The 12,864-nt window shown below is 40.0% G+C and overlaps 1 protein-coding gene and 1 pseudogene across 2 annotated transcripts in view; both read left to right on the top strand.

The window, feature by feature from the left end:
* LOC116050933 (E3 ubiquitin-protein ligase TRIM21-like) overlaps positions 1-11,116 on the top strand; it is a 46,466-nt gene extending 35,350 nt beyond the window's left edge. The window contains exons 1-2 of one of the 2 annotated variants that reach the window (XM_031301156.2): positions 3,774-3,841; positions 9,387-11,116. In XM_031301156.2, coding sequence (XP_031157016.1) covers positions 9,389-11,032 — 1,644 coding nt within the window. In that variant the 5' untranslated portion in view covers positions 3,774-3,841; positions 9,387-9,388 and the 3' untranslated portion in view covers positions 11,033-11,116. Of the gene's footprint in view, positions 1-3,773; positions 3,842-9,386 lie in introns of those variants that run through there. The other variant, XM_031301155.2, reaches the window with a different exon arrangement.
* The window catches only part of LOC116050945, a 53,968-nt pseudogene that overhangs the window by 35,350 nt on the left and 5,754 nt on the right, over positions 1-12,864 (top strand).

The raw sequence follows: 12,864 nt of genomic DNA, 5'->3' as shown, positions 1-12,864 counted from the left end.
CCGGAGTAGAAAACATACCAAATAGTTTGTGATAGGCCAGATTTACAGACTGACAGAAATGTATCAACAACAACATCACGTTGTCTGCAAAACGGGAACACCGTTGGCATCATGTTGTGGTGACACAATTACGCTTGGAATTCGCTGCTCATCACAGATACCTTACAGCGGAGTTGTAGTTGAAAAAAGCTGCCTGTGGAAACCCAGCATGAGACTGAAAACCTAAGAACCTCATTTCTAGCATGGGGCGACTCCATTGGCTCCAAAAACAGATTGGGTAACTTACTTGACGTTGTTGCAGTGTTTCCGTCAATGGTTACCTTGACAGATGTGGACAGGCAGGTTCCATTCCTGAAAAACACGACAAGACGAAGAGATGAGTTTGTGTTCTTACAAAACTGTTTCATGACTTCTCATCCACGATGGCTTGCTAAGTTAAGGCTCTGACACACCAACCGGACTGACGGACTGACTGCCTCCCCGAGTTGGTCAAAAAAGTGCCTCGGAACACACCGAAGCGACGCCAACTTGAGCGTACGTTCTGCGCGTGCGCGAGACGTAATCCGTCTCCATAACAGCAGGCGGCGCTAATCTGTATTGTCGCCCAAAAAATGAAAACCGGCAGTTGATTGGACGAACGCGGCTTCTCCCCGACCATAATGGCGGCTCGTTCGGAAACTATGATCTCGTATTTTACGAAAGTAGTTCACCGAAACGTGTTTCTGAAAACATTTTAAGCGAGAAATACGCCATACAGTTGCTGAATCTGTCTTCATTTCAGATCAACAAAGGTCAGTTTAAAAGATTTTCGTCAGATTTTGAGAGGCTTAGTTAAGCTCATCCGCAAAGCGTAGATGCGCATCTGATCGCGTGCCTGGCCATTCATTCCGGGACGCGTATTTCTAAGTGCCAGTCACAAAGCGATCCTGTTTAGAAGACTAAATGTTTAGAAGACTAAATGTTTAGAACTCTCTCTCCGATAGAAAGAGACAGGGGAAAACTGTTAATTGTAGCCTATATGTGGCTGTGTGTGTGTGTGTGTGTAAGTGTGTGTGTGTGTGTGTGTGTCTATGGGTGTGTGTGTGTGTGTGTGTGTGTGTGTGTGGGCTTGTTCATGGGGTCCAAAAACTTGGAGTCCAGTATACTTGTGGGATCCCGACAGCTTTGTGGGGCCAACATTCTGGACTGTCTCTCTGAAGTCTCAGCCTCAGAAGATATATCGGCACCATGTTTGTCACAAAGCTCAACCAAAGTGGTGATTCAATATTTAATATTGTCTAATATTGACTATTGTTCAGCAGTATGGCCTAATACAACTCAAGAACAAATAACAAAAATGCAAATTGTACAAAACACAGCAGCACGTATAACTCTCAGGTGTGATATATAACAAATGTTACAATTCACAAATGTTTAGGTTGGTTATCTGTGAAAAACAGATTACTTTATTCATTATTTGTATTTTTAGGAACATTCTTGTAACAAAGAAACCATCTATTTTTTTTATAATAATTTAATGTTTAGTTTAAATAAATATGACTATGCTACTAGACATCAGAGATGTTCACAAGTCATTTTTTGGAAGTCCAAGTCAAGTCTCAAGTCTCTGGCCATCTGATCTGTCCCTAACACTGTATTGTTAAATCTTATGAATTCAAATCATGTCCTGTAGCTACCATCCATACAGTACAGTATCAACATCAGTTGTAGGATAACTTTATGGGAACTACTGCAATGCAATGTGAAGACACACAAATTAATAACTCTGTTTCAATTTCATAAGTGTATTTTTCAACATTTTGGTATCTGCACCAAAGAATACATGTTTGTCTGTGTTTCTAACTGGCTGTAAAGCCCAACCTCATCATGCATTACATTTTTCAGTGTTCAAAGTTTGAGGGAAACATCTGTTTTGAAAGTTAATACACCAACCATGGTGTATTACATGTGATAATGTGAGAACTGATACTTTCCGTGTTGCTATTTAACAACAACCTGGTGAAATATTAACATAAGTCTGTCGCATCATATGGTACAACTAAACTTAGCACAAAAAGTAAGGAAATTTGTGTTTGGTAGATTATTTCTCTGTGGTAACAATGCTATTTGGCAATAAATCTTATACCGTTGGAAAGCCTGTTTAGTTCCCTTACAAATGGTGCCCTATTTGTAAGGAACATGCATTTGTGGGATGAGCAGCAGCGCTGAATATGTGGGTTGCGCCCATGAAAAATTTGCCAAATCTTCTCTGCCATTGCCAAACAGCTTATTTTGCTGTTGCTATTGACACTTGTTTTGAGGCTTGTCATCATTGGAGGCAATCTCAATGCAGAGAGATATAGAGATGAGATTCTGTAACCAGTGGCAATCCCATATGTCCACAGTCTGGGACCGAACTCTATCCTCCAAGATGACAACGCTCGCCCCCACAGGGCGGGGTTTATCAGAGACTACCTCCAGAATGTGGGAGTGGAGAGGATGGAACGGCCTGCCAGCAGTCCTGACCTCAACCCCATTGAACACTTGTGGGATCAGCTTGGGCGTGCTGTTCGTGCCAGAGTGACCAACACGACCACGTTGGCTGACTTGCGACAAATGCTGGTTGAAGAATGGGATGCCATCCCACAGCAGTGTGTGACCAGGCTGGTGACCAGCATGAGGAGGAGGTGCCAGACTGTTGTGGCTGTGTATGGTTCTTCCTCACGCTACTGAGGCTCCTGTTTGGGAAATGAATAAATTCTTCAATTGCCAATATGTCTGTGTTTAATTTAAGGGGCCGTGTTCATTTCACGGAATTCTTCCGTGGGCCCATCACGCATTATTTTGCGATTCTGTGAAACTGCCACAGATTTTGAATTAAGGGGCCGTGTTCATTTCGTGGAATTCTGTGGGATCAGGTTGCTGTGTTTGTGTCTCTTTGTGTGTGTGTGTGTGTGTGTGTGTGTGTGTGTTTGTTTGTGTGTGTGTGTATGTGTGTTCATTTGTACGTGTGTCTGTGTCAGTTGATTGAGATTCCCTAATCTGACCCATTCCTTTTCAGACTCATTCATTCTCCTTTAGCTGCTTCTTCATCCAAATTGAAGCCATCAATCCCATTTAGCATCATCTTAAAATTGAAGAGGCGGAGCAACTCTGGACAGACAACAGTCCAACGTCAGTTTCCTTGAAATCAAACTCGAGGTGTGTACATGTTGTCACGAGTTCATTAACCTTTTTTTCTTCCTTCTTGTTTTTGGGCTTCAGTGTTTCTGCAGTTTAAACTCTTTGGAGGTCACACCTGTAGTAAATTGGTAAGGTAGTCAGAAATGTGTTAATATAGGCCTATGTAACATTTTCTTTACATTTTTATTACTATTACTATTAGGCCTTTTTTCTTTGAGCCCCTGCCACCCAAATTGTCTGTGCACATCCCTGCTGGAGTCCTAGAAGCCAACCCCCCCCCCCGCTCCACACCTGAGTGTGTTACTAAAATCATATCTAAATATGAGGAAACAAAACCTAACAACAGAGCTGCAGTAAGAGGTGGAGCAATGCTGGACAGACAACATTCCTACTTCAGTTTCCTTGAAACTCGAGGTGTGTACATGTTGTTCTGAGTTCAGACTGTTCCTCCCACATTACATAATTAACCTGAAAACTGTCCAATCAGAGCGCTGACTGGCAGCCCTACAGGTGTGACTGGGTCCTGCTCACATGTCACATGACAGTTCTAGATATAAAGGTGTTAGGATGAGTCAGATGAACACAGACAGCAGCATCATCTGTCAGTGTCTGCTGATGAAGGTACCACGTCTCTTTGACCTCATCTGAACGGGACTTTAAGAGCGGAGCAGCCTGACAGGTAACATTACACACCTTTGATGAAGAAACTCAGCTATCATTTGTGATATTTTGGGGCTACATAATATACTTTAAGATGAGAGCAGTGATACATTCTTTCAGCACTATTGTAAACTGTTTGTAGATCTGAAGTAAGTCAGTAATGATTCTATGTTTGTAGATCTGAAGTAACTCAGTAATTATTCTATGTTTGTAGATCTGAAGTAACTCAGTAATTATTCTATGTTTGTAGATCTGAAGTAACTCAGTAATTATTCTATGAAGTGTGACATTTTGGCCAAAATGAGCCTTCTTATGTTCAGTTGAGTCAGATTTAATCATCACCAGGAAACAAGTTAGATTTTAATCTCCGCTGACTTCACTGCTGAGATATGAGGGAGTGTCAGAACGTCTCCATCAGCCTGAATACTTTATTCTCTGAAACTTGATCAGCTGTTTATTCTCGTGAGGTCAGAGGCTAGCGGATCAGGGTCTGGCTCTGCTTTGCGTTTTCCTGCTGTTTGTTTCCTTGCTGTTACGTTAAAAATTGCAGCAGTCTGGATTTACCTGTTTCAATGGCTGAACTCCATGAAGCCCTCTTGCATATGCCGAATAATAAAGCCCCTGGGCCTTATGGTTTTCCTGCTGAATTCTACAAGGAATTCTGGGAAACACTTGTGCCCACATTCTATATATATATATATATATATATATATATATATATATATATTTGCACACCACATATATATGTGGTGTGCATAAGTTTACACACCCATGCTAAAGTTAACTAAAAAGAGGAATAAAAAAATCATCTTTTGGAAATTGATCGTAATGCCTTAATTAAAAAAATGAGGAAAAATCCAACCTTTAAGGACACCAATTTTCTTTGTGAATGAATAATGTATCATAAATAAATAAATGTTCATACTTAACATACAGTGGGCAGAAGTAAGTACACCCCTATGTTAAATTCCCATAGAGGCAGGCAGACTTTTATTTTTAAAGGCCAGTTATTTCATGGATCCAGGATACTATGCATCCTGATAAATGTTAAATTCCCATAGAGGCAGGCAGATTTTTATTTTACCCTTCACCATACCTAGAGATTAGCATGGTTTTATGTCAGTTAACCTAATAGCTGGTTTGATTTGCATTGAGAGATGATTTTATGGAAAGTACCCCATGCCAATCTCTAGGTATGGTGAAGGGTATGTGATGATGTGGGGGTATGGTGAAGGGTATGTGATGATGTGGGGTATGGTGAAGGGTATGTGATGATGTGGGGGTATGGTGAAGGGTATGTGATGATGTGGGATATGGTGAAGGGTATGTGATGATGTGGGGGTATGGTGAAGGGTATGTGATGATGTGGGGGTATGGTGAAGGGTATGTGATGATGTGGGGGCCAAGGGAACTTCATCAGGATGCATAGTATCCTGGATCCATGAAATAACTGGCCTTTAAAAATAAAAATCTGCCTGCCTCTATGGGAATTTAATATAGGGGTGCACTGACTTATGCCCCCTGTATTTTAAGGAAGAACATTTATTTATTTACGATACATCATTCATTCAAAAAGAAAATTGGTGTTCTTAAAGATTGGATTTTTCCTAATTTTTTTAATTAAGGCATTAAGATCAATTTACAAAAGATGATTTTTTTTGAGATGATGAAAGATGATTCCTCTTTTTAGTCAAATTTAGCATGGGTGTGTAACCTTATGCACACCACTGTATGTATATATATATACATATTAGGGCTGTCGGCTGAGCATAACGCGTCAATTTTTTTTAATCACATTAATCGAATGATGCCATTTATTAATTTATTTTTACAATTCACTCGGCTTGGCATCGTGCCTGACAGGCTACTATTTTGACCCTTTGCTGCACCGTTACTTATCATCAAGCTGCCATACTTCCTGCTGCTGCAAGCTGCAGGCAGGATGGAGAAATGCAGTAGCAACACAATCTGAATGACGCTTTTTATCTTCCAAAACTCCCGGACGGCTCGTAGACAAGTCGAAAGCCATATGCAGCATTGAGTAAAGCCAAATTAAAATATCACCGAAGCACGTCAAGCTTGAGCTACCACCTATGAGCTAATTAACGTGACTCAGGTTGATGCTACCCTAGCATGCTAGCATGCTACCCACTCAGGCAAAGCACTATTTTGGAGAGCGCTACTTGCCGACCTGTGGATGAAACCAAATCCAACAAAAATACTACAGCTCTTGCATAACGGGTGGCAACCAACTGCAGACCTGTCAGCATCGTAGAGGACTCGGGTCTTAAAGACGTACTACGGTTGGCATGTTCTGACCCGTCTCATTGCCATTGAGTAGTTTTCACGCATACACAGAAAGCAGCCCAACTGGAACTGCTGCAAGGTGTGCAAACGCTGTCTTATTAACCGGGGATCACTGGGTTAATCAGTGGTTACCAGTGAGTAATCAAAATTATTTAGGAGTTACTAAACATTATATTGACTCTGGTAAGGATAGGGATTTTTAGTTTTTTAATTAGGTACGTGCAGGAATTGTGCAATAATGACAGATTCACACATTTTTCTTTTGTTTACAGTAAATAAATAAGTTTGTTGTATGACAAATACAAATCTTAAAGTAAAGTTCATAAAGTAACTTTCTTTGCATTAGTTTGATTCCCAATCAAGATACACTGGTAAGAATTGCTTTCCATTGTTAATATGTACTTAAAAACAGTTCTAAATAGTAAAGATAATAGAATTTTAATCATGTGATAAAATATGCGATTAATCGATTAACTATAGATATTCAGCGATTAATCGCAATTAAAAAAATTAACCGTTTGACAGCCCTATATATATATATATATATATATATACACAGGCACGGGGACGGGGCTGAATGCTGGCGCCAGTCAGGAACCTGGCCCCAGTGGGGAGGACCAATTTGGCCTCCCTCTGACCTCCTCCACCTTCCCCCTTCGGTTATGTCTCAATACATACAACCTTAGGACTCTGTGGGGCGGACGGACGGTGAGGCGTTTGGTGGGCGGGGCTACTTTATTGGGGCCTCACCCTCCTTCTTCCCCCACTGGCCGCCCCTCAATTTTAATCACACATTAGACACAGAGGGCTTGGGGGGTGGTAGGGGCATGTTAGGAAGCTCCACTACCTGCCAGTTATGGGGTGCCCATGTCGCGACTCGCAACTACCCCCCAATTTGTAACTGCACTTTAGTTACCACGCACCTTATCTCCACTCCACCATACAACACTTCACAAATCATGACATGCATCCAACACAATACATTTACAGTGGCATGCGTGGGAGTTGGGGGTGTGGCGGGGGGGTCTCATTGGCCTTGTGTCCTGCCCCTGGAGCCCCGGGGCATCGGGGTCACCATGGGGTTGGTGGCCGCCTAGCCTGGCCTGGGTTGGGTCGGGGGGGGGCATGGCTCCTCACACACACACACACACACACACACACACACACACACACACACACACACACACACGCACACATAGACACATACACTCGCCCACAGACACACACACAAACAAATGTTGGTTGTCCATGGTTATCAACAGCTAAAACTACTCTTTATGCTTTTTCATTAAGTTATTTATTTAAATATATTGTTATTATTCTAGTGTTCATGGCTGTGTGGTCTTGTTTATTTATTTTGCTTGACTGTTCCTTCTTTTCATTTTCACTCAGTTTGGACCTGACATGAAGTTATAAGACCAGTTTGGCAGAGTGAACTTGGTATCAAGGTGATTAAGAGTTTTGGACAGATAACATTACTTGTTGCTAAAGTAACCGTAGGCTGTAGCCTAATATCAGTCTGTTCACAGATTTTTAATGTTTTTCTTTTTATTCAAACTATGTGTAGATATGGCTGCTGGAAAGTATCCGCCATCTAAAGAAATACCAGCAACAAAATCTCATGTGCGTCTTGAACGAAGACCAGAAGGTCAGTCACCCTTTTTAATTTGTATTTTCAGGAAGAAAGAGTGGGTGGACATGAGAAACACAATACCTGTAAGGGAACAGATTGTTATTTGTGACCTGCTGATACAAGTTGTACACTCGGCAGCAACACATTCTCCAGCTGTAAACAACGCCATGAACGATGCATCATTTAAGATTGTAAACAGATAAAAAAAACTATTTTATAGATAAAAAAATTGTACATTTATTTCAGTGTAGTCTCTATTTGTTGTAACATTACTGTAGTGGAATTTCAAGCTCATGCTCTGTAAGTTGAGTTAGTGGTACCCAGGTCTCATTCAGGTCAGTGGCCAATATAACCTCATAACCTTTCCAGGTGGACAAGTACTTCAACTCTGTGTCACTAACAGTAACAGCTGGATGATAAGACTGCCAAGGTCACGGAGGAAGTCAACACAACACATTCTGTCTGTTTTAGGCGCCCGTGATATCTTTCAGGTCTTTATAAGGTTCAGCTAAACCTAATGCCTCCAGCATGAGTTTAAATAAATAAATATATAGATATGGGGGGGCAAACTTACGGGACAGTGCTCCACTCATTCCAATCAGATGTGTTAGGGTTAAAGTTGTAGTTTCATGATGATGTTATCTTTCTTGGACATTATAGTAGTGTTTGGTGTCATGCTGCTAGCAAGGCTAAAACAACAAGACAGCCTTTATTTCAAGAACTAAAAGCTGGTTGAACAAAAGCTAACAGAATATATGACAGACTTCAGCTCTTCATGTGTGGTTGTCATTTATTAGCATGCTGCTTAAAATTTAGTTTCCATTTCTCCTTTAAAATCGAGGACTGGCCGATATATCAACTTTTACATTTATATTGATATTTATTTAAACAGGATATGGGATGAAGACATTCTGTTTATATCAAAATAGTTTGATGTTGTTACATGACCCATTTGAAGGGGTGTGTTAAAAACTGACATGACACCGTCATAATTATGACATGACACCTATCATGAACATGAATTCATTAAGGCTTTAGTACGTCACTTTTTTATATTAATGAACGTCCGTTACATTCAAGCCATTACTAAATGAGTTGCTACAAAGCCAATTAAGACTCTCAGCTCCACCAAACTCTCTCTGTATTTCTCAGGATGGTGTCATCGGCGACATTAGCGCTCATAATTGTTGCCGTTACTTAGTATTCATCATGGGTGTGGTGGAAACTACACACTATAGCTTTAAGTGTCATTTGGTAAATGATGACCCTTTTAATGCTAAGTTAGCATTGTTTGACATGTTTGTGTTTTGACAACTTGGCATTAGGCTACCCTGTCATAACTATGCCATGGCAGGCCCAATAATCATTAATTAATATCGTTAACATCGAATTAAACTGTAATATGTCCATAAATATTTTTCCTTGACCTCAAGTAAAGTAGAACAGTTTGGACCTGTCATGAAGTTATAAGACCAGTTTGGTGAGAGTGAACTCAGTATCAAGGTGATTAAGAGTTTTGGACAGATAACGTTACTTGTTGCTAAAGTAACTCTAGGCTGTAGGCTAAGATCAGTCTATTCACAGATTTTGAATATGTTTTTCTTTTTATTCAAACCATGTGTAGATATGGCTGCTGCAAACTATCTGCCATCTGAAGATCAGTTTCTGTGCTCCATCTGTCTGGATGTGTTCACTGATCCTGTCACCACACCATGTGGTCACAAATTCTGCAAGAACTGCATCACTGAACACTGGAATACTAATGACCAGTACCTGTGTCCAATGTGTGAAAAGGTTTTCAACACAAGACCTGAGCTGCACGTCAACACTTTCATCTCTGAGATGGTTGCTCAGTTCAGACAGTCAGCTCAACAGAAAGCCAGCAGCAGCAGCTCAGAGCAACAAGTGTCCAAACCAGGAGAAGTTCCCTGTGACGTCTGCACTGGAACCAAACTGAAGGCCCTGAAGTCCTGCGTGGTGTGTCTGGCCTCCTACTGTGAGACTCACCTGGAGCCTCATCTGACAGCTTCACGTCTGAAAAGACATCAGCTGATCGACCCTGTGGAGAACCTGGAAGGCAGGATGTGTACGGAGCACGATAAACCTCTGGAGCTGTTCTGTAAGACCGACCAGACATGTGTCTGCATGCTCTGCTCTGTTTTAGATCACAGGAAGCATGATGTTGTTCCTCTGAAAGAAGGATATGAAAGAAAGAAGGTCAAGCTGGGGAAGACAGAGGCTGAAATTCAGCAGATGATCCAGAAGAGACGACTGAAGATTCAGGAGATCAAACACTCAGTCAACCTCAGTGAGGAAGATGCAGACAGAGAGATAGCAGAAGGTGTTCAGGTCTTCACTTCTCTGAAGGAGTCTGTTGAGAGAGGCCTGAATGAGCTCATCAACACGATCAAAGAGAAGCAGAAAACAACAGAAAAAAAGGCCGAAGCTTTCATCAAAGAGCTGGAACAGGAAATCTCTGAGCTGATGAAGAGAAGCACTGAGGTGGAGCAGGTGTTACGCTCTGAAGACCACCTCCATCTTCTCCAGAGTGTCCAGTCCCTAAACATCCAACAACCTCCACCCACCAAGGACTGGACAGAGGTCAGCGTTCATACCTCATATGAGGGGACTGTGGTGAAAGCTGTTGCTAAGCTGGAGGAGACACTCAGTAAAGAGAAGAAGAAGCTGCTTGAAGCCGAGCTGAAGAGGGTCCAGCAGTATGCAGTGGGTGTGACTCTTGATCCTGATACAGCACATCCTGGTCTCATCCTGTCTGATGATAAGAAACAAGTGAACCTTGGTGATGTAGAGAAGAATCTCCCAGACAACCCAGAGAGATTTTCTAATGCTGTTAGTGTTTTAGGAAAACAGAGTTTCTCTTCAGGCAGATTTTACTTTGAGGTTCAAGTTAAAGGAAAGACTAAATGGACTTTAGGAGTGGCCAGAGAGTGGATCAACAGGAAGGGACTAATCACACTGAGCCCTGAGGATGGTTACTGGACTATAGTGTTGAGAAATAGAAATGACTACACAGCTAATGATGACCCTTCAGTCCTTCTCTCTCTGAAGTCTCCTCCTCAGAAGGTGGGGGTGTTTGTGGATTATGAGGAGGGTCTGGTCTCCTTTTATGACGTAGATGCTGCAGCTCTTATCTACTCCTTTACTGGCTGCTACTTCACTGAGAAACTCTTCCCATACTTTGGTCCCTGTGATAATGATGGTGGGGAAAACTCTGCCCCTCTGATCATCTCTCCTGTCAGAGTAAACTAATCACTGATTTTATTTCAGGTATTGATTTATTTTTAATCAAAGGAACAAATGTACATACTCATATATTTTACATCTTATTTTCTACAGAATATGTTTCCTGTGTTGACTGATTTACACTTTATTCCATTTATTATCATATGGTTAAATGTGCAGCAATTCTTTGCAAATTAAATTACACTTCATCTTGACATAAGAGAAGAGTAAGAGTAAGGTATATTACATTCCATAGTGTCTACAGAACACAGTATGTGTCGTTGTTATACCGGGTATAAAAAGTTAATGGATGTATCTATCTTGTGTGAAAAGTGTTTTGAATAATTACTGGTCACTTTGGCCATTTTTTATTTGTGTCATGAATTCTGTATGAATTTTGACTCATGGTTTATGAGTCAAAGAAATCTGTAAATATTTGACTGTAGAATAAAAACTGTAATATAAAGCAGTTGTTGAACACAAGTCCTGAGTAAGCAGTGACTTGAGCACCAAACACTGAACAGAAGAGCTGGTTTACACACAAGTTGTATTTCAGTCGAGGATGATCTTTATATTGAATTTCGAAAACATTCATAATGTCAAGAATAAAGTTGAACTTTCAGTATTAGTGCCAGGCATAAGAAAAATAATAAATATTAATTGAAAAAATTGCAATAAAAAAAAAAAAAAAAACATTGACTAGGAGGTCATCATTTTAATTTCAGATATCATAAACGCCATTTTGAATATCTAAAGTAAACTTTGACTACAAATGTAATTACGGATAACCACAGTTGACATTATGACTGGTAAATATGCAAATCCAGATATCTAAAAGTAAAATTAGGACTAACAAAGCAATAGCAAAATTAAAACTAACTTGCAAATTTAATGGGATAATCCAGGTCTAGATTTACAATATAATATAATTATATTGAATCTGATGTAAATACAGCAATATTCCTCTGATTATACATATAAAATGTGTTGACGATGACTAAGAAGACTAAATTCTGAGCAAACTAGAACTCCGAATTTTGTGCATTTCTTATATTTTTAGTTACTGTAATTGGTTGTTTGATGTTTTTTTTTGGTTTGTTTTCCTCAATAATGAGACAAGAAATAGTCGGAATCATTGTGGCATAATTACAGAAATAAAGTCTGTTTGCAAAGACCAAGATAAGTCAAAATGCTGAAATAAAGTTGAAATGTCAAGACTAAAAAATAAAAATAAAAAAACAATATAGTTGAAATATTCAGAAATCAAAATTTTGAGAAACAAGTCAAAATATAAAGCAACTTTATTCTCAACATTTTGACGTTATTCTTAATATTTAATCGACTGTCTGACTTGAAATGTTGAAAATAATGTTAAAAATAATGTTTCATTTGAAAATGCAAAATTAATTGATGGTCATCCTCTTTTCATGTTGTTCCCTTATGTCTGGCTCTAAGAATCTTACATAGTCTAAAGACTTGAAACCAATCATTTTACATTTTTAATCATTTCCCCAACAGACAGTTTAAAATCAATTTAGAACTAAGAATAAAAACCAGGAATATCAGAGAATTTTCCTGTTTTCATCTATAGTTGTTCTGCAGAGCTTCTTCTTGCGGGTAACGTCTGACAATAACAATAACTTTAGTTTTCTATGCTGTAAGTTTACATTATTGTTTAAAGCCACATTTCAATACTGATAAAACAGCAATAATTGATAAGTGCAGGGTCTCCATGACTCCCTGCTACACTGCAGCACCAACAACAGGAGTGGGAGGAAACAAACCACAGAGCTGCAGTAAGAGGCGGACCAACACTGGAAAGAGGAGAGATACAACGTCACACTCCAGAAATGAAAGTT

Source organism: Sander lucioperca, chromosome 4 (genome assembly GCF_008315115.2).
Source record: "Sander lucioperca isolate FBNREF2018 chromosome 4, SLUC_FBN_1.2, whole genome shotgun sequence".
In the NCBI taxonomy this organism is placed as follows: Eukaryota; Metazoa; Chordata; class Actinopteri; order Perciformes; family Percidae; genus Sander; species Sander lucioperca.
The sequence above is the reverse complement of the archived record's forward strand: the minus strand, read 5'-3'. Positions and strand labels throughout refer to the sequence as shown.